Here is a 27,841-nt window from a genome sequence, read left to right as displayed (position 1 = left end):
GAGAAGAGACCGAGGAGGTGCAATGAGTAATGAATAAAGAAAGAAAGGAAATGTTTATATATAATTTTTATTTTAGAAAAAGAAGGGACATATCCCAATTTTCTTTTTGACTTTTCAGAAATTGAAATGGTTAAAGTGGTCACCGCACACAATAATAATAATAAAGAAAAAACAAAAGAGAGTGAGAAATAAATTTTCCTACACGAAATTATAATGTGGTTCCACAAGAGTCTACAGAAAGTGAAAGTTCATGTTAAATTCAAAAGCGTGTGAAATATTTCTTTCGAAAGAAGAACCAAACAAAAAGTAATACAAAGACATAATTTATATACATTATCATGAGTACATGAATAATGATATATATATGGTCAAAATTTCCAATTAACATAAAAAAGAAGAAGGTGGATTTGCTTAGTTTATTATTTTCTTTATTAACATGTTAAAAAGCATCTATTTTATATAGTTTAAAGAAAGTATATTTATCTTTTTGAACTTTATGAGTTGTATTTAGTGAGGTGTCGTTTTCAATTGATCGTATCTGTTTTGTTAAAGATGATTTTGCTTAGACAGATAGAAGATACTTTTATTGATGAGTGATACTGCAATAATAACAAATGCAACATTGCAATTATAGAATTTGATAGTTATGATAATAGAAATGAATGAGTGATAGTATATAATATATATATATAAACATATAAAAGGGGTTGGCTAATGGTCATTTTCACACTTAGTTGGTGGTTACCAAAATAAAATATTAGCAGCAATCACAAGGCATTACTTTTTTTTTCCATTGATGCATGCATCTATATCTTTTCTATTAGGTGTTGTTTTCACAGAAAGATATGTCAATTATAGATATCATATGAGAGAGAGAGAGAGAGAGAGAGAGAGAGAGAGAGAGAGAAAGGATAAGGCATTGGAGATGATGAAATAATGCTATGCAGAAATCAATGACAAAAAAATAAGCCAAAATTATAAACCAGAAAAACAAAATCACACCACACCAAATCTTAGATCAAGTTGCAAAAGGGGCACCTGAAACAAAAATATTGGTGTAAAATCTAATGATAAGTGCATGTGTGTATCACTGGTGATGAGCCTGGGACCATTAAACACTGTTGCATGGAGTGCTATAAAGAAGATTATACCTTCTAATTGACTCATTCTCTGTTGTTCAACACAACAATGACTAAAGGGAAAGAAAAAAATTAAAAATCTAATTATCTAACTATTCAATTCTGAAGTGACTGTGATTATATATTATCGTAAAGGAAGGGTCAATTCCTATGAAATAGCCCTTTATCTATCTATATCTATATCTTTGACAATATATCATGGATTAAGACATCATTGTGATTTTTTTTTTCAAATCTGTTATGTGATTGATAATGGAGCTTCATCAGGTCAAGACAAAAACGAAATGTAATTTCAAACAAAGATGGTCGATGTTCTTGTTAGTTTCCTTAATGGAATCATGAAAGAAACTAGCAAGAACAGTAAACCCCAGAAAGGAAGCATGAATAAAAACAAAGAACTGAATCTAAATTCATGAAAATGAAAGCATTTAGTTCCTTTACAATGGACTAATTCATTTGAGTTCTTCAATCATAAACATAATTAACCCCTTTCTCCCCAAAACAAAACAAAATAATAAATATCTCAAATGAGAAGAAACCTAGCGATGAAGTGCCATGTGAAATACAACCAATAATTCTAGTTGAACAGTTGATAAAGACTAGAATGATTGAGCATGAGACAACTATGGAAAAGCATCATAATATAATAATATAATATACAACTTAAATTATAATAAGCCGTGTAATTTAGAAAGCTAAATATAGGTATAGCAAGTAACCCTAAAAAATGGTAAAAATCAATAAGCAATGATTGAAATTATGCTGTGGTTGTGGTTGTTGTTGAAGAAGGTAAACTAGCACTGGAAGCAGCATCAACACCAACCTTACTATCATTGTTGGCGCTCACTTGAAGAACTATACTAGTGGCAGCACCACTATCACTAACCTTAGACACTCTTGTGGTGCTTCTCTTTCGCTTCTTCTTCTCGTAGGGGACCCCTCTGGCTTTGGCCTGGCCCTCCTTCACTTCCTTAAGGTAAATCATAACAGCCTTAGCGCCGAACGGATTAGATTCAGGGCGACCGCCATTTTCTTCGTAGGCTGCTCTGAGTCGTCCGATAAGAGCGTCGAGACTGCCCCACGCTTGTTTGAGTGGACAAGCGCAGGGTGCAGGAGGGTTAGGGTGTCCGAAGTGGGGACACCCGGACATGTGGACCTTGGTTTTGCCAAACTGGTCCAAGTACTTCAAGAATTCAATGACGTGTGCTCCACTGCACCGTGCTAACGTCAATGGGGGCTTGTGGTTGTGCAGGTACTGAAAGAAGGTGTTCCAGTCTCGACGCTTCTGGGATTCGTAGCGGCTTGGTGGTGGTGGTGGTGGTGGTAGGGCTGGTGATGATCCTTGAGATTGTGGTGGAGCTGTGGGTTCTGTGGTAGATGGTGGTTGGGGTTGTGATCCCCCTGATGATGAGTCCATGGTGAAGGGCTTGTAGAACACTGAGGTTGGTTGAGTTTAGGTGAGTGTGTGTTTTGTGGTGTGATCTGAGAGAACAGTGTTTTTTTTTGTTGTTTTGGATTGAGGAAGTGAGGTTTTAGGTGAGTGTGGTTTTTGGTTTTGTTTTGGGGTATATGGAAGTGAAAGAAACAAGTTTTGTTTTTGGGGAGTGTGAATGAATGAGAGGGTGAAGAGGGTTTGAGGTTGATGTTTTCATGGGAAAGGATTTCTGGCTTTTGGTTTCTTTTTCATGAGAAAGAAAGAAAGAGGGAGGGAGAGAGGAGAAAAGTGGAAAAGGGAGCATTAAATTCACTGTTTTGGTCTTTGGAGTCAAAGAGAAAAAGCCATAGAAATAATAATAATAGTAATTGAATTTGGACAATAAATAACAATATGTATCAATGATAAAAAAAAATACTATATGTGGATTTTTTTTATTTGTTCAGTAAGAAGAATAAAAAATAACTATGTTCGACAAAAGGGTTGAACAGTTGCAAATACCGTTTTGCCAATTTTTTTACCAATGTTTTTTGCTTTTTTTTTCTTTGATCGTTTTTGTTTCAAGCTAATTTTATGATTTATTTAAAATAGACACTTGACCATTCGTTAATATTTTAGTCCAATAAATGCAATCTGATTTTTAAACAATTTAAAAAGTTATAATGAGCTGAAAGGTCAAATTATCAACCTGTGTTTTCTAAGAATTTTTTAAGACAGAAAAAAATTCTAATGGGACACGTTAATAAAAATAAAAAATAAAATTAAGGATAGATGAGTCTAAATGAAATCTCAGTGACTTTTTTGAAGAAATATTACAAAGAGGCGAAATAAGCTATTTTTGTCAAATTTAGTAATAAGATACACTTTTAAAGCAATTAAATAACATCTTAAGCAATTATAAAGAGTGTTTATTGTGTGTTTCTCACTTCCCCAAATGCATATACTGAATGTCAATCCTACTAACTATTGCAACAACTGCTCTTCAATTGAATATCTCTGTTAATGTTCCTGAATCATTTTTTACAGAAATAATGGTATTGTAAAATCCTCAGTATGTATAAAGTTTCAATTACATTTGGATCCCTCTTCTTAGAATTCAATCGACAACCTCTTTCCAATTTAGGGCAGGATTCAATTTTTGGGAGGAGATTTAGCAATGATTTAATTATAAGACAGATACCATATGTGACTAATTCCTAGAACTAAAAATTTGTAGCAAAAAAAGACCATAAAATTAATCACCCGAGACAACAGAAAGTGCTACACGTAGGTCATTAGACGTCCCACATATATACATTCTGTAAGTTTGAATTTCTTGTTGAGAAACATTACCACTACGAGCTGCATAGTGATTACCACTCACTCTATCACGCAGCGAAAAAATAATCTCTCTGACGATTGGTTCATGGCCATTGAGAAGATTTCCCATGCTCAACACTTTTCTCCAAGATTGGTTAGCAGTAGGAGGAACAAACATATTTGACAACACTTCCCTCTCAACGTCCCTTACTTCTTGTTTCTTGTCAAACTCCTGCACAAAGTTTGCACCAAAGATAGCGGAAATGCATTTCAGTTCAATGCTAAGAAAGATTGGAACGTTACCCAAATCAGGAAGGGTATTTCAAGGCATATATTGCAAGCATCTCACCTTTTCACCACTGTCCTCTGTGAAACCCTTTGCCGTTGTTTGAATATAAAAATTGTAGTAATCGCTGAAAATTTCTCTGGAAAGTCGTGGTGCTTTTAAAAGCTTGCGATGAAGGGAAGCTGCAAGAGTCAGTAACTTCTCAACTCGTTCAAGAGTACCAGTTAGTCGTCTTAAGTCTTCAATAGTCTCACTATCTCCGGACAAGCGATTTACTGCAAGAACATGCAAGAGTATTAAAAAATTATTCTTTTCCAATGAAGAGAAAAATAAATAGATACCTTGCAAAGGCCTCAAAGCAGATGCCATTGTAAGGTAAAGTTGCTGCATCTCAGTCTCCATCTGTTTCAGTTCTCCATAACTAGTCTGACTTAGTGTGTCGGCAGCTGCTCTGAAGGCAGTACACACCATTTGCTCAAGTAATTCATGTGGTTGCAGAGTTTCAAGGTAATGAAGCACCTGGAAAATTGAAAGCATAAAAATTTATACCACACAATATACACAGTGAACAGCATATCTCAAGCAAAATCCATATACTTATTATATAGTAATCTATTTCTTCTTTACATGAATATACAGTGGCAATTTTTGAAAAAAGAAAACTCATTTGATTATTTGATCACAAGAAAATGTTAGAATCGAACAATAATAATTTAAACGTTTATCAGTCTTTCATGGCCCTCAATTCACCAAGGGCATCCAGTTTACACATAGACCTGCATTCCAAAAGTAAATCTTCTCGTATAAATATGGATGAAACTCATCAACTTTGAGTGCAATGACCCACGAAATCAGATAAAGATGCATGTATTGCATGTATTTTTATTTTAACTTTAAAATATAATCTATATATTCAAAGATATTTATTTATATCAAATTTTAATTGTACAAAAATTAAATTGGGTTGATACCGGTTGAGAAAAAGATGACACAAAATTGGATAAGGTGATTTGAACAAGTAGAATTTTCTTCAAGGATTTATTTCTAATGAAAATTCTCTGGTTGCTAACCAGAAGACCAGCAACCTTTAAGCTAATATAATTTTTATGCCCATTCATTCCTACCAATGTCCGTAGAGTTACATCAAATGACACAGGCCCATGAGTCACAAATCAACAGGGACAACGACATGGCACTCCTATTCAAAACTGAAGCACGCCTCTCATTAAACCGGATTTTAGGATTTAGAAGCTGTATCAAATTGACTTAAATTTCAAGATTTAACCATCCCTTAGCGGATCATCATATTTAGTTGTCATTAAAAGAACGACACATTTCATATTCACATCAGAAACAAAAAGGGGGAAACGATTAGGGCAAAGCTCCTATTATCATTAAGATCCTCATGATAGATCCACTAGAATGAGAAAACAAAGAAATAGCTGCAAAGTATAAATGGGTCAGCTTTCTCATCAATATGGAAACCAAGTAACAAAAATACTGTTATTCTGGTATAAATTACCCGGTGCCCAAAAATATGTAACAGCAAAAGCAAAATAAATTTAAACTTCCAGAACAATACTTACTTTTTCTCCTTCCCTATTCGGATCAAGAAGAGGCTTCTGTTCAGAAGCAGGAAGAGCAGGTGCACTATTCCAAAGCTTTCTCCATAAATTTCCATGCTCAGACATTCTCTTTGAAAGTTTCCCTTGTGGAGGCCAACTATCTTTTGACTTTTTAGTGTCAAGAGCACTGGATGACGATGATGATTTACTTTTCTCAGGGTCATCATACTCTTCCCAATCCCCAGGTGAATGCCACCGAATAAAATCTTCAAAGATAGCATCTGGATTTGCCGCCTTAAATGCTGACATATCTAGTAACAAAACCATTATTGGTCTCTCACATCATATATTGTTATATTGAAGAGAATTTTTGCATGAAAAAAGTTCATTATACCCACACACATACATACAGTTCCATTTGGATCAGAGTAAACTAAACTAACGCTACCAAGCATATTTAGAGTCAATTATGTGGGATTGAGTTAGACCCAAACCCAGATTCTAAGAGTATGGCATGGTGAACATAACCTCATGAGTGAAAAGAATAGATTAATGAAAACGTCATTCCATTATACTGATGAGGCAGATACATCAAATTAGAAAGCATTGTGCACATCATCTTCTAGTAAATATGCAACTATACATTTAACTTACTTTTTAACATCTCATGCATTTGCTTCAGAAATCAGAATTAACTGTATTCTTTTAGAAAACAAAAAGGAACTTGAGACATTATCAATAACTACCCAGTGTTATTACCAACATATATTTTTATTACCTATCCATTACCAACAACAAATATATGCAATTATTACCTGAAGTTAAGATATCCCTTTCCAGCTGAGCAGAGAAATTCTGAAAATAAAAAGGAATTGCTAATTAATGGTGTAATATATGAAATAGAAGTGTGGAACATCCATCAGTCCTGCTGCATCCCCTTTTAGTTTTAGATTGAAAGCAGAAATATGCATAAATTAATCCGATGATAATGAAGCTTCAAAAAATTCAAGAAAGGAGATGAATATTTGGTGTTTGGATTTTTTTTCTTGTGCGACTTTCAGAGTTGCCTTTGAAAAGAATAAGAAAAACCTTAATCTTTTAGGAACTTAGGTATTATGGGATGTCTAAGTCCCCCCACAACGAATAATATGAGATGTTTGGGGAAGTACTTAAGTATTTGGTTCACCCATTTTAATAGTTAGCTTTTGAGGATGAGTTCCACAAGTAGTGGGGTGCTTATCAAAATCCCAAGCCCAACTAGACATCACATGTCATAATATTGTTTCTGTGATTCATATTTTAACACATCGTAGTTCCTTGAATACTTGATACAGCCATCAATTTCTATGTACAACAAATTCCACAGCTTGGTCTTTTCACTTTACTTAGTCAACCTCCTGTAACAGGATTCAGCTATCCAAAAAGAAATTTTAAACATCTTACTTTGCATATAGAATATAGGACAATTTAATCCATGATCAAACGAACATATCAGGGTCAAGATAGGGAGCGATAGATATCAGCCTTCTTCTAGAAAAATGATACTAACTTTTAGCAACAATGATGACAAAGAACAGGCTATACTCCTTACATATAACCTCATTATTCAATGGATCTTGTTTTCTCATTTACCCGTGTGTGAAATGTAAATAAGGTCTATGAGGTCTAAGGCTCTAACTTTTATAACACATGATTGCAATTATTTTATGCATTGCATGCGTTTGAGCTTACAAATGAATCACCAAAGGCTTCAACAGCTTTAAGCCTCTCCTCATGCATGTCTTCTGTCATAAGTGGTGCTTCCTGTGGCATAGCAAAAAAGATAAAGACATTGTATTGCTCAAAAATTGGTGAACTAATATTACATGAAAATGCCAAATATTATTTGGATACAAGAACAACCTGTGTATATGGGGCATGCATACTTTGATGTGACTTGAGTAGCATCATAGAATCAACAATACCAGCAGAACCTCTCCTGGTCAAGTCTGAAGTTTCTTTGTCATTTGACAGCTGCACATCTTCGAGCTTTCTGCTAAAATCATATTTTTTTCCACAATATCATAAATCATCAGTAGTTGAAAAAATGCAGCATTAACATAGAACCAGACACCATTTGTGCTAGAAAACTTTTCAAGGATATTATAGTATACAATCGTGACATGAATTACAAGTGTACAAATCCGTAATTATTCTTAGTAGCAGATGTCACACAAAAGAAAAAAAAAAAAAAACAGTTGTGAAGTTGAATTTTCACTACCCAGAAGTTGGCCAGTAGGAGAGTTTGCACACTGTACCAGAACTAAGATAGACCATCTGATCCCCCCAAGTCAAAGCCAAACTGGTCTTGAAGTGAAAGATTCCAAAACCCGAATATCACTAAAGGAATACAATTAAATGTGAACTAACTAAAACTAGTATAAAAAGAAAATGCTATATTATGTGCCTTCCATCAGTCAGCCTAAACCAATTAGAGTCCTAAACCAGCACAGATTAAAGAACGAGCTACTGGATAAAAAGAACATAGTTTTAAAATCACTGGTTTTTAAAGCAAAAAGAGACCCTCCCTCCTTTTTTCAGGGAACACTAAGGTTGCTGAATTTTTCATCTAGAAAAATAAATAATTCACAAGGATCTAAATTAGTTACAATAGCCACTTTTTTCTTATCACTTGACATGACCAGAGAATGTTTTCATGCCCAATAAATAAAACCAAACCTCTCTCTATTCCCCTCTTAGAATATAGAGGAAGAAATCAGCTTCTAAAATCAAACAAAAAAAGGAACAAAAGGTCCCCTTATCTAACCAATATACTCTAGGTATATAAATAAACAAATATGGATATACAGATATAGAAACTTCAAAAACTAACTTAACTAAGACCAGTAATAAGTCGAGACAAAAAAAATGGACGAAATCTCTATAAGAGAGTGAGTTGTTTATATAAGCAGTCAGAAGAGAGATACAAACAATAACAACCGAGCAGGCTCTCACTTGCTAAGTTCACCTGTCAACTTTCCCAGAAAAGTCATCACTGGAGGTCTGTATACTGAATGAGTCATCCCCAACTACACTTTCATCCTGTTATTCAATTAAGACCTATTAACACCCAGTGAAAAAAATACTGTAAAGAGAATACAGTGCAGTAATACAACAATTGATCTAAACCAAAACCAAGAGAGATAAAACTAGTCTGTGACCTCACTCATGGAATCTATTTGATCCAAACTTCCAATACAGTCTTGATATTCCTCATTCAGCTGGCACTTCCTCTCAATGCATATTGCAAGCTAAATAACAAAGCAGAAAATGTATCAATTTTGTCAATATGTGCTATATAATATATAAAGGCCAAAACATCTGAGCTCACTGAAATATTTCTAGCTTTTCTTATAATAACTGATCTAGGGTACAACTCCACAACAACAAAAGCCTTATCTCACTAGGTGAAGTCGGTAACATGAATCACACGATACCAACTATGACCAAGGCGTTGAGGGTGCATGATAGGAGGAGAGGAAAAGGGTGACCTATATTTGGAGGTAGTTACCATTCTCACATGTGAACCTTGTTTTAGAAAAGTGGATGACATGTAGAGGACGTGGTTATTTTCATATCCTGTCAATAGGAGTTGAGAGGCGACTCTCTTTGAGAGATCCTGGAGTTCTATTTTCACTACCCTGCAGTGGCATTTATGTGATAATACCGGTGGCTTGTTTATCCCTACTTCAATTCTACATTTTTGTTTCTATTTTGTAACGAAGTACATATGACATTATCAACAACCATATTTATGCAACATAAATTTGCACATAAAATATAAACAAAGCAAACAAACACACAATGAGTAGATTTCAGTAAAGATTCCTTATAGATAAAAATAAATTACCATCTGAAGTTTTTGATTAATCAAACATTTGGACAGGTCAATTGATCCATTAGTTGGCATCCTGGGCAATAGTTGTGACTCCTCCCAACACCACCTAACCTCTCTAACAAACTCTATCCATAGCACAGCAATAGCTGACAGACCAAAATTGGGTAATACAAATGAATAATATAACTATAAGTACAAATGAGATATCTCCGAAAATAAATTCTTAATAGATGAACAATTTATTCCTACTCTCTTAATTAGGTTTAGGTAATACAACAAACAAAATATATTTACTATTGGCAAATACCCCGTATATTGCAGTTGCCAAACCAAAGAGAATGTAAACAAAATTGTGCAAACAGTGAACCAAGAGGTGCGCCTTTTATTGCTCGAGAAGTCTTATGTCCACCATCAGCAAAATCTGAGAATTGTACACCTGCAGACATTACATCACTGATTATAGTAAAATAATGTGAAGTACCAACATTAAATTTAACACTACGTTGGAGGCCATTTCGTCATTCAGTGTCCCAAACTAGGTTGCTTTTAGCAGATTCATTGATGATAGATTGCATGTAGATACAGAATCTAATGGACCGAGCCTAACTCAATTCCAACAACTATCTTAGGAGGGGGAAGGATCAATTCTTGTAAGGAGTACAATCCTAATATTCCTAACTATAAAGGAATATCTATAGACACCCCTTGATGCCCAAGACGAGACACCTATAGCATGAAATTTGTAGAATGACACATCTATGACAAGCCCGACATCCACACAAGATGGGTTTTGATAGCATTTTAGAAGAAACTGCCTAAATCAATCCCAAAAGCCTTGGGTGGGAGAAGACTGACCAAGCCTTATAAGTAAGAGTCTTATTTTAATGATTAATGAATTAACAAACAACAGCATATGTACTTGAGTATTTACCCAAAGTGGAAGGCAAATAAAGGAGTAACAACTACATACCCTCAATATACCTAACTATTGTGGGATATCTTACACACCCCTCCGTTATAGCACAAAGCTTGTAGAATGACACATCTGTGAGAAGCCCAATAGCATGACAAAATAGGTTTTGATACCATATTAGAAAAGGATGTGCCAAGAACAATCCCAAAAAGCAAACTCGGGAAAACATTGACAAAGTCTAATAAGAAGTAGGCTGGTGCTCATGTTTTAACAATTGATGAAATAACAACAGTGTAAGTACTTGAGTATTTTCCCAAAATGGAAGGTAAATAAAGTAGAGTTTCACATACCATCAATAAACAATTCTTTCAACACACGATCTCTAACGGTTGGTGAAGGTATAACCATTGCCGATTTTATATTATCAGAACCTGGATTTTCTACTGCAAAGGGCCAGAAAAAGGGGAAATAATGAACCATGTGCCAAAATGCACTACTAACTTTGAAACACAAACCTGCATGAATAAGTGAACTAGTACACCATAGAATGCACCAAAAACAAATTCAAACCTGAAACAAAATCTTCCATAAATTGTGCCTCAAATGACATTTGCAATGCATCAACCAGAAGACGCAACTCAGAAGAAAATCCAACCGGATTCCCACTGGAACCTTGAAGTCTATATGTAAAAATTAATACCACATTATTCAATTTTATTAATTATTTAAAAGCATAACAAGTCAATATTACTGAGTTTTAGAAGTAATTAAAAAGCATAAGAAGTCAATAACAAATTAAATGTATCTATTAAATATTGCTAGTAGGGGTGGAAATAGGTCGAGCTTAACTAGCCCTGGGCTTGACCTTCTTTAAAAAACAAAGTATGAATCTGGTCTATTACCTCTTACGGGCCTTTTTTTAAGGGTCGAGCTTGATTTGTGAAAGTCTGCCCTGACCTATAAACCTGTTTAAAACTGTCTTTTTAAATGCTTTTGAAAGGCTAGTGAAATTATTGTATTATTAGGCTAAATAAACTAATTAATAATTTCAATTTTCACATTTAATATGTATAGTTGACTTTGTCATATATAATTATCTATATACAACACAACAAAAATAAATTACTGATTTAAAAATCTAATTTTTTATAAGGCCCTTAAATAAAGTATAAATTTATCTTTCAATAGTCTTATGATCTTTTACGGAGTAGTTAATCATGTTTAGTAATTAAAAAATAATATATGGTTTTAATACATATAACAAATTTAAAATAATAATAATACAACAAAAAATTATTATTCATATTTACTTAAAAAGGTTGACCTATAAGCCTAAAAAGCTTTTTCATAAAAGCCTAAGCCTGACCTATTTTCTCAAAATAATCCGTAGTCACCAAAACATTGATGAATGCCAAAAGATTCTTGAGTGTTATGAACATGGTGAAGAAAACGAAATTTCTGGCAGTTGTAAATTGAACAGCGCTTCGAACCACATTGAACCTTATAATTATTTATTAAAACACTTTGAGCAACAGATATCAATTAATAAAATAAGCAGCAATTGTTCAAGAGAAATTTGGTTTCTGTGACACAAACAACTTAAAATTTGGTGTAAACCTTAAAGAGATCAACCACTTCTCAGCTTCATGTGGTGAAGCATTTTCCAGTTCAGCCATTTCCATAGAATTTTCAACCATCTTCTCTGACCATATTGCAATCAGTTCAAAACCTGCATGCGGCCCAAGAGTAACTTAAATGGAACTGGCATTGATATCAGATCAGAGAGCTTCATGAAAATAATGAAAGTTGGAGAGGTTTTATTACTAAAAAAGACAAGACCTAGACTAAAAGCACCCAAAAATAAACCCATAGTCACCAAACAAACTTCTCTGGGGGACAAATGCAAATAGACAGAAAAAAGAGTAAGAAAAACTAATCAAATATGCTCTTAGAGTTTGGGTTTCAGGACTTAATTCAACACAGGTGAGAATTACCCAATTTATAGCTCTATTTAAGATAAATTTTTAGTCTATACAGATTCTGTTTAAGGCATATCTATAGTCTATATTGAATCTCTGAAAATCCTATATGTTTTGGCTCTAAAGTCCCATGTGTATTCTTTGAACATGGAAGAATCGTTATAGAGTAAAGCCCCTGTTTGTGAATGGTTAAGTATCAAATTCACCAAAATACCTCTAATGAAAGCATCCAATCAAGAAGCCAAGCTATTTTTACCTACAAAACCCTACATTCTAGAATTTACCTTTAACAGGATCTTCTGCAGAATACCACTCACTCCAAGAACAATCATCATCCCACTGCATCCCATCAGACATTTCACCAGTAACATTTTCTTCAGATTTGCTAATTTTGGCAGCTTTCATATTGTCGTCATCATAGGGAAGTGTTCTGAATGTCAACTTCATTGCAAATCGGACTTTGAAATTATGAACAGACAGATCCAATGTGGAGTAGGCCTTCAGTATGAAATGGAAATTAATCATTAAAAGTGAAAGTCAGAAGAACAGTGCAGACATGAAGTCAAAAGTTTATATAGAGCTGCTGGATATAAGATAAATCACAGGAGGAGCTTACTGTGTACCCAAAGTTTACAATCAACATACTTTGTAAAGTAAGCCAGAATATATAATGGGAAAAAAAGAACAAATAACACAGATAATTTTCTCAGAAAGATGAAAAGAATTGCTAATTCTTTCATCCAAATATTAATGAAAGAAACACATCCACAATTTAGAAAAACTGTTATATAGAAATAAAGCTCATCTTGGTAATCCATGCTGACCTTTAATGCATGCACAGGTTACTAAACTGGAAATCCTATTTTGATTAAACAATACCAAAAGCACCTATGGGATTCTCCTAAGTTGTGTCCATTTTCATATCCCTCTTACAGAATGATTATTCATTATTCATTCATGTAACCAATCACTTATTTCAATTCACAGTATCCAATCCCTTAGGGAAGAGGTTAGACTAAATTTCAAACCATTTGTACCAGTGCACTATATACATTGCCTCGGTTTAAAATAAGAGGACCAAGTATAGAAGCACAAAGCAGGGAGCAAATACAAAATTAAAAAATGAATGTGTCCCAACTTCGTAAAATCAGATAGATATTAAATTGAACCTGGGAGAGAAACTCACAAACTTAGATACAAATAACTCGTACAGCCCCTCCAAATGCATGAGTTTTATTGGAACCTGACTACCAATTCGATCTGCTTCGAATCTTCTAGTAAAAACAGTGCCCATGCTCTGAATTCCAATATAAGCTTTCCGAGATGGATCATGAACTGGAACAAATGCTGGCCATAAACTATGAACCCAATGTCATGAGAAAGCACATCTCCACTTTAATGACCTAAACTAAACTGGATATTCAACAAAAACTATTTAAACCCTGTAAATAATAAGATTTTAATCCCATAACACAGTAACTTCTCTACTAAAAAACGAGAGACAACACAAACCCAAGTATTAATGTGAAACAAGTTGAGTGGTTATCACATGCAAATATCATACATAAAAATGCAATATAAATATGGTATGCACATAAGTTATTCTAAAGTTTCACTACTCCCTAATCGTTAAAGAGCAATGAACAGTGATTACCTTGAACAATTAGACAAAGCAATCGCAACAGCACTCAAGAGCTTGCTAGCCTCTGGAGCATCAAGAACCACACCACTTGCACTCTGAGGAGCAATTACCTAGTGAAATACATGTAAAGTAGTGTTTCCTTATCCATAGTAGAACCATTAAATTCCAGTGAAAGGAAACGCGCAGCATTAAACATACCAAAAACTCCTTTACACCAAAACATAACTGCAGATCATGCAAATCAAAGTTCCAGTCTGCAATTTCTCCTGCACCAACCAGATAAAAACAATAGATTAAAAAAAAACACTTTCCTGAGCCTAAACATCAACCTACTAGACATTCCTACCCAACCCCAGAAAAAATTACCATCTGGGTCAGTCTTGAAATAGAACTCCATGCTGTAACTTTTCATGGCATACTTCATTTCAGATTTCACCTTGTACAAATTACCGGAATCTTCCAGGAGAATTGCACCTTTTTCCTAGGGGAAAAAATAAATGAAGATGATCACTCCGATCTAAAACAAAAATGGCATAAATTTTTATTTTCCAACAGAAAAGAACGTAACTTCAAAATCAACACAAACCCCTCCATCAACACCATGTCATTCCTTAAACACCTTTGCAAAAACATAATTGAAGAAATCATATCATATCAAACAAGCATGTACACTTGTATAGCAAGACTAATTTGACACCAATAGCATTCAAATTATGCCAGCTTCTGTTATTTCCAACACTTACCAACAAATTATTTGGTGCATTAGACATCCATGCCCGTAAAACTGTCTCTATTTCAGAAATAAACCTACAAAAGCACGAAACAAAAACTTAAATTAAGTTTAAGTTAAACTAATCGCATCTTCTATCTATGCATTCGAAGAGCACACACACAACAATGTGAACTAATTAACAGCCAAACGCAGAGACACACCGTTCCCACGAAGAAGCGACAGTGAAATCATCAAAGTGCTCAACCTGGGAATTCATCAACACGGAAACGAATCAGCACGTCTAAATCCGATTCAAATTGAGGAACCAAAAATAATTTAGATTCATTAATTTTTTTGCAATGAAAATGTACACTTACTTCTGCCTCTTCTTCTTCATGTTCGGTGAGTTCATCTTCAGTGGTATCAAAGTGGATCTTCCTGCTAGAGCTGGAGGACGTCATTGAATCCAAAAATTAGCACAAGGTTCACAGAATGCGAAACATCGTCCCCAAAATCGAACGATTCGATTCGTTGTTTCTCCGACGAGATCAAAGCATTGCAAGCATCCCTGAGATCTGAACTTGAATCAATCAAACCAAATTTACTTTTTAATAGTAATAATAATTAATTTCTTTTTTTGTGTGTGTGTGATGTGTAGAAATTTTAAATCAAGCCAGAATCTATCTATCCTTTGAGTCATAACCCAACTTCTTTAAAGTATAATAGTTTTCCTTTATTTGGTGGGATTTGATAAAGATGTGACTTCTTTTTTTTGGTTCACAAATTATTTCCTATGAGGAGAGGAGGCAACAATAAAAAGTTTAAGAAAAATAGTATTTTTTTTTTCAAATTGAGTAATTTTGTGACGATGTGGATAGAGTCCCACTTCCTCACTACAAATTGGTTACTTAATGACTCAATTTAATCTGATTTATTTATTAGCGAGTCAGAAAAATTCGAACAAACTCGATAAAAAGAATTAATAAAAAAAATTACAAACTTTTTATAATTTAAATCTAAACAAATTTCACCCTTAAGATTTGTGTTTAATTAATTTTGAAAATAAAGAACTAAAATAATTTTTTTAAGCAAAAACAAAATAATAAATGTTTTTTATAAAATTAAAATTAAATTTTAATAAAATAAAATTAGGTTTGTAGATTGGTGGGCCAACCTAGTCCACCACGGGTTTAATCCGCATGAGTCGAGTTTAAATGACCGGGTTGAAATCTAACCCGCATAAAAAATACAATTTTTTTAAACCCAACCCGACTTAAACCCATGATGAATCGGATTAGCCCCCAAGTTGTGACCCATTTTGAGAGCTCTATAATTACCTAACTTTTATTTTGTTTCCTATTTAAAATTATAACTTTACTTCACTTTTATCTCATTTATTTTAATTTTGTGTTGGACAAAGAATTTCAATAATTCATAGAAATTAAACTGTATAATATTTTAATTATGTATTATTTATATTTTTATTTTTTTAAATATTTTATTTAAACAATGTAATTAAAGAATTTTACATTTTAATTTTTCATTTGAATAAAATAATTAAGTTTCTCTTTTAACTCCGTAACGGATGATAAGTTCATAAATTTAAATTATAATGATAACTAAACATAAAATATATTTTATATGGCTTAAGTAAAATTTTAAACAATATTTTAATTAAACTTTTAGTTCTGGATAAATTTATATAATTTACTTATAATGTTAAGAGAAACATTCTAAAATTTTTAGTCCTTATATTATTATTTAGTGATAAACACAATTTATAAATTATTTATAACAAAACTTAAAAGTAGAGCTCATTCAAACGTAATAGAAACATTTCTCTTTATAAAAGTTATGATATATATCATTATTTAAGATTCTTACTACTCTATAAAGTTATTTTATTCTTTATTATCATTTTCTCTCTGTTTTTTATTAGATACGTTACAATTTCCCTACCAACCAAAATTTTCACTCTCAAAATTTGTGTTACAATAACAAACATCAAAACTTAATTCTCTTATCCCTTTCTTCATGTTTTTAGGTAAAATCACTATATACAAGATCTCACACTTGTGAATAGTGTAATTCTCTTAAAACATGGTCACCAACAAAATTATTCTAAAGGTTTTTTTTCTTTGATCTTTATAAGAGTTTCACGTACTTGAAGACATTTGCAACTTTTATTTAATAATTTTTAACTTTTTCCACAGTCTGTTGTATTAACTTTAGTTCAATCATCACACTTGCATAAGAGTATCATAAAGGTGTTTCACATATCTTTCTATATAATACTTCCTAAAGACCAATATTTATGCTTAACAATCATTGTAAACAAATCATACTATGAGTAAAATTTCAATTCTACATTCCACAAAGTTAGATAGTTCTCTCTAATTGTTTATCAACCTATAAATGATTGATCACACTGAATAATCGAGTAACATCGTTATATTTATTTTAATGATTTTTTGTGTTTTATTTCATTATACTTTACTTGCACTCAAACTTTTTTATGTCTGTTAAAAAATCTTTTAACAATAAATAAAAGAATAAAGTGTAGAAGTATATGGATTCCAAATTTTAATAAATAGTTATAATTACATAAACCTTAAAATAAAATATCAAATAGTAATCATATCAACACTTAAAATTGAAAGTGATAGTTAAATATTCATAAAAATAAAAAACATTAAAAAAAGTTAAAAATAAGTAAATGTTTGTTCTATATAAATTATCTAATTTGGTATATATGTGATTTATTATAATGCATTCAAAAGAAACTAAAAATATATATGTGATTAATATATTATAATAATAGAGAAAATATTATAAACATAAAAGTTAATAAATATTATAAACATAAAAGTTTAATAAATATCAAATAATCGAAACAATTGTAAAAGAAATGATAAAAAATGGCATGATCTATTTTTTTCGTGGGTTTGCATGGAGTAAATTGAGACTCTTCATGGTTGAAAATGAAGTTTGGGATAACTTGATCATTGGGCAATATAAATTTTTATTTATAATTAATAATATTTAACATTATGAAATATCTTATTTTTGTATGTGACTTATATTTTTAGACTAGTAATGATCAAATACTTCATCACTATCTTTGAGTTAACCTTTTACCTATTATGTGTCTATTTTGAATATTATTGAAATGATGATATTTGAATTTTGATGTATTTATCTAAACATGTAATTTAATAGAGTGTAAGAATTAATTCATTTTATATTTATTTCATCTAATTCATTTCAACTTATGTCTTAACTTACTTAATTTTGTGGTTATGTTTTATTGCATTGTGATTAATGTAAGGCTTCAATTCAAACTTTTTAAATCTAATATGCACTTAATCGATGTTTCATATGTTGAAAGTTTTGTAGACATGACTTATTCTTTTTCGTACAAAAGCTAACAAAGTGTCAATATAGTACTAAAGTGCAAGCTCATGTGAGTGATAGTAAGTTGATCATGTACACTAGTGTCGTTATGAGACCGTATTAAATCAGGCACGTTGGTTCAACATGTTTGATCATATGGAAGTATATAATGACAAATTTATTACAAGGAAATTTTCTCCCTAAAAGTAAATGATTTTTTCTTACTTTGAACAATCAATGTTAGACTTCCATCATCTTGTATTGTTCCAAAGTGTGCAACAGTTCCTTGTGTTACATATTTTGTACTACTATGATGAACTCGTTTGAGTTTTTTTCACAAGTCTCAAAGTCATGAAGCGGAGGTACTTGTACAATGAGCTTAATATGACGAAGATCATAATCACATATGCAAATTGGTTAATTTTTTGCAATCTAAAGTATCAATGTCAAAAACTATAATTTTCTATTATCTTTATAGATGTGGATTGTGACCAACAAACAATATTGAGCTTCGTGGTTAGACCACACCTCCAAGTATACAATGTTAAGAATGAAGGAAGTTTCAATATCAATGAGAGACTCCTACATTATGTCCTTGTTAATACACTGACTCCTCGAGTCACTAACTTTGTTAAATTACTCTAGGAAAACGTTTTTACGTCATAGGCCTGAAACATAATGTTTTGGTTAATAGACTGCATCACATTATGCAACACATGGTGAAATGCAGGTACAATCTCATGCATGTTCCATATATTCCATTTTGATAACACAGATAATGACCTACTTAAAGGTGGATTTTACTTATGAGTCTTGCATCTTCATTAGTTGCTTACATTACTTTTGTTATAAAATGTTGAGCAAATTGAATGTTGTAAATGTGAACAACATATAACAACTAGGGCTAGGCACAGTTCCTTTAAAAACTCTAAACTACAGTTTATCTATACTATTTTGTACTTAAAAAACTTAAACTATTTTTACTAAAAACCAATTATACTGTTTAATAGTTCAGTTTAAAAACCAATTACTAAAACCCAATTATACTGTTTAATAGTATAGTTAACTGTGAACTGTGGTTTAGGTCATTTTCTATCACAATTTTCTCCTTTTCTCCTACATCCTACATTGCTTTCTCAACTCTCGCCTTGTTGAAAGCTTGCCGCCGTCAAGGTTCGCCGCTGTCGAAGGCTCTCCGCCGTCGAAGGCTCTCTACCGTCGAAGGCTCACCGCCGTTGAAGACTCACCGAAGGTTTTTCCGCATTCTGTCGTCGCCGAACTGTCGGCTCTACCACCATCACCGAAGGTTCGTCGCCGTCGAAGGTTTGCCGCCATCGAAGTTTTGCCGCTGTCTCTCTAATGTTGTGGCATTGCTACGTATAGCACCGCACAAGCTGAAATGCTGCCATTTCTTTGTTTTGGTATGTCTCTCTCCCTTTTCAGTGGAAAAGGTGGTACCTTTTTTTATGGAATTTTGATGAGTGTCTCTATTGTTTTACTTGTGTGGAGTGGGAGAAACTGGGGTTCTTTTGTTTTTTTTTTTTCTGTTCGTGTGGTAAGTTGTGATATGTTGCAGTGTATGGACCCATTTGTGTTGTTTCCTTAATGTTTGTTGTTGAAAAATTGTTTTTTTTTTGTGATTCTAGGTTGTTTCTCTTTGTTTCCTTTGGCTCGTGGATTAAGATTAAGGAACTCTTTGAAGATTAAGGTTCTAAATTAGGGTCGCAGAGTCTATTTTTGTTGAGTTCTTGGTATTGCAGGAAATTGCAGCGTGGTTGTGGACTATTTTTTTAAAATCTTGTTCAAGGTTTAAAAGATCTACAGACTCTTTCAAGGTTTCAAAAATGATTTGCAGCTGCAATTGTGCCACAATTTCAAGGCCTTTTGGGGTTTCCAGTTATAAATGGAGTCGCATTTGTTCTATTTATTTAGTTTTCGGTAATGTCTTGGATTGTGACAAAACCATCACTGTAGTTGCAATTTAGAACCTTGGACTTATGGTTTAGTTTCAAGTGAGGAGAGGAACTAGAAAAAAATAAAAGCATCTTTTTTTATAAGAGAACTCTTAATTGGAGGGGAGGTATTTGAGTTCCTCATTTTCCCTTCCCTCTAAACCTTTGAAGCAAACAACAAATTTTATTCAAATCTCTCTCTCCTTCCTTGTTTTTATATTTGTGTTGTATGAGGATTGGATCCCATGAACTGTAGTTTAAGTCATTTATGCATAATATTGTTAAAATCTAAGGAAAAAAAGATAAAAAATGTTATTTGTATTGATTTCTTGATTGGTAAATTGGAATGAAACTATTGGTGTTTTAAGGAAAAAATTTAAATACATCAGTAACTGTGTTGATCTTTAACCCAAACCTATATTATGCCAATTACTAAATTGAAACTTTAATTTTGATCAGAGAACACCAAAAGCACTAAGGGATTTCTATCTATGTTTTGTCCTTGGCATTATACTTACTTTATCTGTTAATATTGATTTTTCGTTAAATTTCCTTTTTAAGTATTTGGTTGAGTTAAATTTTTAAGTATCTCACTTATCCCCACAGTAGAGCTCAGCGTTGAAAAACTAGAGGAGCAGACTTCAGTATTGGAGAAAGAACTGAGCTTGAAAGGAAGGAAAACTCTTAATGTGTTGAAAGAGTTGGCTGGACCGTGAACAATATACTGCATTATAAAAATAGTTAACTGAACCGCACTGCATTATAAGTGAACTAAAAAATAGTTCAGTTCAGTTACTCTGAACTATTTTTTAGTTCACTGCAGTTTTCCTAAATTGGTTTATAGTTAACTATAAACTTTTACAGTGCAGTACACTATAAGACAGTTTGCCCACCCCTAATAACAACATGAAAGGGTAGACCACTAAGATGAAGACGATAACAATGAAAATCCTACAATTCTCATCCACAATGTGACTGATAATGGACCACAAAGCCTTCTCTAACATTAGTTGGTCTAGCATGAAGGAGTCCCTTGTGATGTTGAGACATTATCACAAATGTTGGAGGGTGTTCAAAACATTCAAAAACATATTAAATGAATGGAAAATGATTTGATTAATTTGAGTTTAGCTATCAAGTTTCAGCAGGTCCATTGCATATGCATTGTCTCTAATAATAAATTTACGAACTTTAAAACTCTTTTGAATAAATTATTATCATTTTTTTGTTTACTTCATTTTATTTCAATAATTAATATGTTTTCAAATTTATAATTTCTTTAAATTAAAAGTCACATTTTTTAAAAAATTATTTTAATAAAAATGTATCATTCAAACTTAATTTAAATTATGTGTTATCATTCTTTTATCTTGTAATATTATATTTACATATATGATCATCATTTATTTTATTTCTAGTTTATAATTTTTTTTATTTTTATGTTTTCATATTCTTTTATCTTATTCTTATAAATAAAATGTTAGTATTGAGACATTCTTGTAACAAGAAAAAGCAAGAAAAAAGTATCACAAAGGAGGTCAAAGATGTCTAAGTTAATGATACACAGTCGTAGAGTGTCGTTGTCTATTAGATATCACCATTTGAAAATCACATAATAAAACTAAGTTTAGAATGAAAATATAATACTAACAAAACAACGTTAAGAAAAAATCTAGATTTGTAGAAATCTAGTTAAATATAAGAATACAAGTGAAAACAAAATTTTACGAAAATGAAGATAAAATACTGAAACTCACCATTCCAACCTTTTTTATCCGATAATAAGTAGATTATTGAATAAATCACATGAAAAAATACATTTAGTTATACTTTGTAGGGTTAAATATGTTTTTAGTCCCTAAACTATTGGCCGTTTCTGGTTTTCGTACCTTGCTTTGAAAGAAGGACGAAAACCAGAAACGGCCAATAGTTTAGGGACTAAAAACATATTTAATCCTACTTTGTAAATTGATTATCTAAAAATAACTACTGTGTATTATTTCTATACAATACTTACAAAATTATATATTTTTTGAAATTTTATTATTTTAATATTTTTAATATCATTCTTAAAAAATTATATCATCACCTTGATAAAGTAATGGAAATTCAAATGCTCTCTCTCTCTCTGCTGAGCAATAGAAAAACAAAAAGCACAGGTATTTTCTTCTTCCTCCCTTTCCCACTGTAAGAACAAAAACATGGTCACTCTCACAGACTCCAAAGCGTGAACCTTCTGAATCCTCTTTCTCTCATCATTTTTCCTTCGAACTTCAATGGCTGCAGCGATGGAGTGCTGGTCGCGCCGCACCACCAGTGACGAGGACGACGCATTCCTCACCGCGCATTCCTCGCAACCCCGAGACTCTTCTTCTTCGTCTTCCCCCTCTTCCTCTCTCGTCCACAAGAAGCTCCTCAAACTCACGCGCAACGTCTCCGAGGCTCTCTCCTCCCTCAGAAACTCCCTTACCACTATGAATGATTCTTCCAAACCCGACGCACCTCGCAACCTTGTGTGGACCGCCGTCGTGCGAAATCTCAGCCACATATACCCCGGGACCCATCTCCCTGAGAAGCTTGTCTGCAACATTCGCAAGCACTATGACTCCCTGCCTCTCAGGTTCGGATCCCAACCTCAGTTTGCTCGTTTGCATCGGTTGCAACTAATGGGTTTGTGAATGAATGTCAATGTGAAGAGTGAAGATTCAGTTGCACTTTTTTGGTGTGCTTAAGGTCACCTAGTACGGTGACGTTTTTTTTTTTGGACATGCATTAAATTAATGTTTTTGGCGCTATTCTTAAATCCGAACTGGAGTTTTATTTCGTAATAAAGGTTTTCATTGCATTAAAGATCAACTTAGATTACAGGGGTGAAACTTTTATTCTGGTGGGAGTACAACATGAAATACATTTATGAAGTGTTTGTAAGTTTTGTTCTTTTTTTCTTTTGGGAATGGGATTTACTTCTTTTTTAATTTTGGAAGCTCTAAAGTTTCCAACTTAGAGGTGATCCAGTATGAATGTGCGTGTTGATGCTAATTTCCTTGTTTTTAAGGTCACCTCAGTTGGACGCTCAACGATTTTATTTTTGTGTTTTTTCCTATGGGAGATGGGTTTTGCTTCTGCTGTGTTAGAAGTTGTGTTCTAATCTGAATGTGAATGCGGAGAAATTATTGTATGGTCGATTTCTATGTCACACCCCACCGAGGTTTTCTATTGATGAAAAAATTTTAATAATACTAGTTGACCATCATTTGGAAATTGATACTGTTGGTCTCAAATCATGTAATAATTTTCATGAATGTGAATCCGAAGGTTTAGTAGCACTGTGTTTGGCAATCACTTCCTTCGGTGATGGATTTTGCTCTTTTTTTTAATTATAAAATTCTAGAGTTTGTGTTATTTATTTATTTTGTTTTTGGCAGTTATTCTCAGGCAGGGTTTGATGTAAAAGATGTGTTTCTTCACATGAAGCTGATGGAGCAAGCTTTGGAAGATGAGCAGGCTGCGATTTTGATTCAAGATGAGGGTGATGGTGAGATTCAACTTCAGGGGTCTTTGTTCAAGTTGACATTCGCTTGCAACTCTCCTATTTCATGGCCCGCAATGTCAAGAGCGTTGGATGGTTACTCCATTTGCTGCAAGAAGATTCAGATATTTGAGAAGAAAGGATTCACCCTTGGGATTGTGCTTCTTCTTGTACTGTCAAGTGGTCAGCATGATAAGTTGGTCAGGACCCAGGTTGAAAATGCTCTCAAGATATCCATGAAGAGGCCTAAAGCCAGCGGTGTGAAGCTTCCCTTTGGTCTTTGTGGATGTCAAGAAGAGAACACCAAAGGGAGAGGACATGGAGAGATCGAGGAAGATGGTTGTGATGCATGTTGTGGAAATGGGTTTGATAATTTGAGCCAAAAGTTTCAGCTTCAGGTGCCATTACCTAGTTCATCTTTTCTTGTAGTGGTAGATGAATGGCAGACTATTCAATCAGGTGGGAATGATATTGAAAAATGGTTGTTGAACTCAGATCGTCTTGAGTTTGCAGAACAGATTGGGCCCAATTCGTATAAGGGGATGTACATGGGAAGAAAAGTTGGCATCGAGAAGCTTAGAGGGTGTGATAAAGGGAACTCTTACGAGTTTGAGCTCAGGAAAGACCTGCTGGCATTGATGACCTGTGGTCATAGAAATATTATGCAATTTTTTGGTGTTTGTGTGGATGAAAACTATGGGTTATGTGTATTGACAAAACTTGTGGAAGGTGGATCTGTTCATGACTTAATGTTAAAGAATAAGAAGCTTTCGAGCAAGGATGTTGTAAGAATTGCAGTTGATGTGGCTGAGGGGATGAAGTTTATGAATGATCACGGTGTTGCATACAGAGACCTTAATACGCAGAAGATTGTTTTGGATAAGCATGGGAATACTTTCTTGGGTGATATGGGTATTGTCACTGCTTGCGAGAGTGTTGGAGAGGCAATGGAGTATGAAACTGATGGTTATCGGTGGCTAGCACCAGAGGTTTGTCCCTATCAAACTCCTATCAAGTTAGAAATGTAATCACTAAAATTATGAAAAATATGTCAGGTCATTAGGCTGCATAATGTTTTCGAATTCTGTATTTGCATCAAATTTAGGAAATGTGTTTTTGCCTTTTAAGTTGTTGATCCAGATCATGCTTTAACATGTCATGATTTGTTTTTAAATAACTCTCTTACTCTAGCACCGTGTATAGAAATCAGATTTAGTTGTAAGATTCAATTGTAACCAGCATTTCAAAGAAAAATAATTTTTATGGTTGCAATGTCTGACAACAGCTTTTCTTAATATATGTGAGTATCATCTTTTATGTGTCTGAGGTTGGATCAAGTTGTTATGTGATTTTTTTTTCTCTTTTTAACACCATAGCTGGTTGTTTTGTTTATTGTCATTTAAGCTTGTTTAAACTAAAGTTCTAATTCATGTGTTTGAGCTCATCTATAGCAGCATAAAGTAACAATCTGTTAGATTTATTGCTTGGAGGATGTTATTTAGGTCCATTGTATGTAAAATGCAATGCTGAACTAGACATCTAAAAACAAGATTTCATGTCACTTGTCTTGGCATCATTGTTTGAGCATGCTTAACATGGCTTAATAATTGTTGTGTACTTTCACTTTATATAGTGTATGCCATTGTTTAAACACCACTGTATATCATTAGACAAATCAGCATTGTGCTGTGTAAATGCCAATTGTACCTTGATTGATTTCAAATGGAGCCCACACACCTTAAACCGTAAGCATGATCTGTCCCCCTATTGTACTTATTTTTATCCAATCGATAAGGCTGCTTGGAGCCTTTCAAGCCTTGTGTTCGGAAAGGAAATAATGAATGAAAACTATTGATTAAAATCGTTCTTTCAATGAGAAAATAACATTCTAAAGGTAAGGCTTCAATAAGAAATAAATAAAGTTCATGCACCTTGGCTTTGTCTGATTGTGATAGTGTATGAATTTTACTAAATTATTTTGTATAAATGAGATAACATATATGGATTTTTGTGCCCTCTTTTTTGTTGAAACAGATAATTGCTAGTGATCCAGAGAGTGTAACAGAGACATGGATGAGTAATGCTTATAGTTTTGGAATGATTATTTGGGAGATGGTAACTGGTGAGGCAGCATATTCTGCATATTCACCCGTGCAAGCAGCAGTTGGCATTGCTGCTTGTGGCCTAAGACCTGAAATCCCCAAGGACTGCCCTCAAACTCTAAAGTCTCTCATGATAAAGTGCTGGAACAACACCCCTTCAAAACGCCCTAACTTCTCTGAAATTTTGGCCATATTGCTACGACAAAACAATTACAATAGGTAAATTTATTGTGTTGATAGTAATTTGATACCAAACATCCCAGTCTCAAGGGATCTTCATCTTCATAGTTTATACACAACATGAGTCCTCCACGCTTTTATATCAGTAATGAAAGGTGTAAAGTTTCCTTTTTCTTTTTCTTTTTGACAAATTTGTACCATCTGTTAATGCTACCTTTGCCATCATGAATCTACTGCTTTTTTTCCTCTTATGATGGCAACCTGAATGATGAAAATATTACAATTCGTTTGATATTGTTTGGTTATGACTTATTAGCGTTGTGACTTAATAGCGGGACAACATTCCCTGGTGAAAACTGAGATTATTCGGTAAGGAATAGAGAAATCAATTTTAGTGCCTACATCATTTTTAGGCTACTAGGATCTTTTGTTCCTTTCATGACCATCCAAAGGGTCCCATTTGATATTATGTTTCTTTAGTTGTGAAAATGTCAAACACCTTGTCCCCATTTTTCTTGAAATATCCAACCTTTTCATCTTTTATGCATCAGATCGATGCAACCTATTCTCACTCTTAACTGGGCACATAGAAATTTACGCTTATCTGCTACAATTATCACATTGAAGTGAGTGATACAAGTCTGCAACAACCACACACATATCTTATCATGAACTATTCATATGTAAGACATATACATAGAGGGAGGAACTCTACTTATATGGCATTTATTTGAATTTACATATATTAATGGAGACAACCTTTTCCATGAAAAGAAATTATCATATCAATGATGTTGGTAAAAATATCATTATTTAACTCAATCTTGAGAGATGAGGTAATCGAGAACATATGCTGAACTTGCTTGTTGGAGTATAATAGTTAGAAAATGATGTTGTACCTTATCATTGATGTTTCTTTTTGACACAAAAATTTTAATGGATTCATTAATAAATCATATAAAAGATTACGTTATAAATAAATCATAATTATTTACAAATTTAATATTATGTACTGGAAGAAGCACATGCTGCATGTGAATGTGATATTATGTCAGGTACACATTCCTTTGTTTTCCTTCATTTTTTTTTTATGTTTTTACTGCTAACTTTAGGGTGGCCAATAAGAAAATACTATGATATTAAACCTTTTACTATTGGGCATGTGTAACATATTAATATATGAGTAAAGTGTGAACTGATACCACTCGAATTGTTATACTTTCACTTCTAAAACCATAGAAATTCTTGTTTAAAATCCATTCATAGACTTGTTATCTTTTTCATATGGCTTCTGACACATGTCATGTGATTGAAGGCATCTTGCGTTCTTCTGAAATCTTATAAGCAGAACAAAAGTATTAGGATCCCATGGAGTTGAAATTCACTTTGTATTAGATTTGTAAAGAACTCATCAAGGCATTTGTCAAATTAATTCCAACTAATATTAATTCTCAATATTTGACAACTTACAACTAATATTAGAACTAAATTTTATTTTGATCAGATATTGACTAAACTCAATTTGTATGACTTATCCTAGGAAACATAGTAATTTAAGAATTTTGAGTAAAATAATCCGTAGAACTTGATTCTACAGAAATAATTCAATAAATTTTTAAGTTTTTTTTAGGAAATCAAAATATATAATTTAAATATGTGTGATGATACACAATAAGTTTTTTTTTTAAAAATGAAAATGCATGGACTATTTTTTTCATATACCTTCATCTCCTTTGGAAAAAAGTTTAAATTATTTATGTGGTATATATTTTGTTACAAATATGTATTTGGATTGTATAATATAAAATATAAAATATATTTCCACCCCTAAAAATATA

At 33.0% G+C, this 27,841-nt stretch overlaps 3 protein-coding genes across 5 annotated transcripts; 1 reads left to right on the top strand and 2 right to left on the bottom strand.

Annotated features, from left to right (window-relative positions):
• Positions 1–1,524: 1,524 nt before the first annotated feature.
• Positions 1,525–2,956, bottom strand: LOC108342134 (protein LIGHT-DEPENDENT SHORT HYPOCOTYLS 5). Its single transcript, XM_017579847.2, has one exon. It carries the CDS (start codon positions 2,554–2,556, stop codon positions 1,897–1,899), a length of 660 nt encoding a protein of 219 aa, XP_017435336.1. The 5' UTR covers positions 2,557–2,956; the 3' UTR covers positions 1,525–1,896.
• A 562-nt stretch (positions 2,957–3,518) lies between these two features.
• Positions 3,519–15,561, bottom strand: LOC108342989 (uncharacterized). Of its 3 annotated transcripts, none has more exons than XM_017580965.2 (22): positions 15,225–15,561; positions 15,069–15,112; positions 14,879–14,942; positions 14,502–14,616; positions 14,334–14,401; positions 14,148–14,245; positions 13,680–13,851; positions 12,778–12,991; positions 12,132–12,243; positions 11,085–11,194; positions 10,865–10,957; positions 9,909–10,037; positions 9,614–9,747; positions 8,925–9,014; positions 8,732–8,805; positions 7,627–7,759; positions 7,456–7,527; positions 6,540–6,579; positions 5,746–6,035; positions 4,501–4,678; positions 4,223–4,434; positions 3,519–4,105 (listed from the first exon to the last, which is right to left on the bottom strand). In XM_017580965.2, exons 1-22 carry the CDS (start codon positions 15,306–15,308, stop codon positions 3,809–3,811), a joined length of 2,823 nt encoding a protein of 940 aa, XP_017436454.1. In that variant the 5' UTR covers positions 15,309–15,561; the 3' UTR covers positions 3,519–3,808. The 3 variants fall into 3 exon arrangements, with proteins under 3 accessions (XP_017436454.1, XP_017436455.1, XP_017436456.1); XM_017580966.2 differs by having other exon boundaries at positions 7,627–7,756; XM_017580967.2 differs by lacking the exons at positions 14,334–14,401; positions 14,502–14,616; positions 14,879–14,942; positions 15,069–15,112; positions 15,225–15,561 and having other exon boundaries at positions 13,680–13,840; positions 14,148–14,230.
• Positions 15,562–22,328: 6,767 nt separating this feature from the next.
• LOC108342209 (uncharacterized) lies at positions 22,329–26,299 on the top strand. The gene is made up of 3 exons (XM_017579934.2): positions 22,329–22,812; positions 23,618–24,710; positions 25,756–26,299. The coding sequence occupies exons 1-3, from the start codon at positions 22,469–22,471 to the stop codon at positions 26,044–26,046; spliced, it is 1,728 nt and encodes a 575-aa protein (XP_017435423.1). The 5' UTR covers positions 22,329–22,468; the 3' UTR covers positions 26,047–26,299.
• The last annotated feature ends 1,542 nt before the right edge of the window (positions 26,300–27,841 follow it).

Source organism: Vigna angularis, chromosome 6 (assembly GCF_016808095.1).
Source record: "Vigna angularis cultivar LongXiaoDou No.4 chromosome 6, ASM1680809v1, whole genome shotgun sequence".
NCBI classification, from domain to species: domain Eukaryota; kingdom Viridiplantae; phylum Streptophyta; class Magnoliopsida; order Fabales; family Fabaceae; genus Vigna; species Vigna angularis.
The sequence above is the reverse complement of the archived record's forward strand: the minus strand, read 5'-3'. Positions and strand labels throughout refer to the sequence as shown.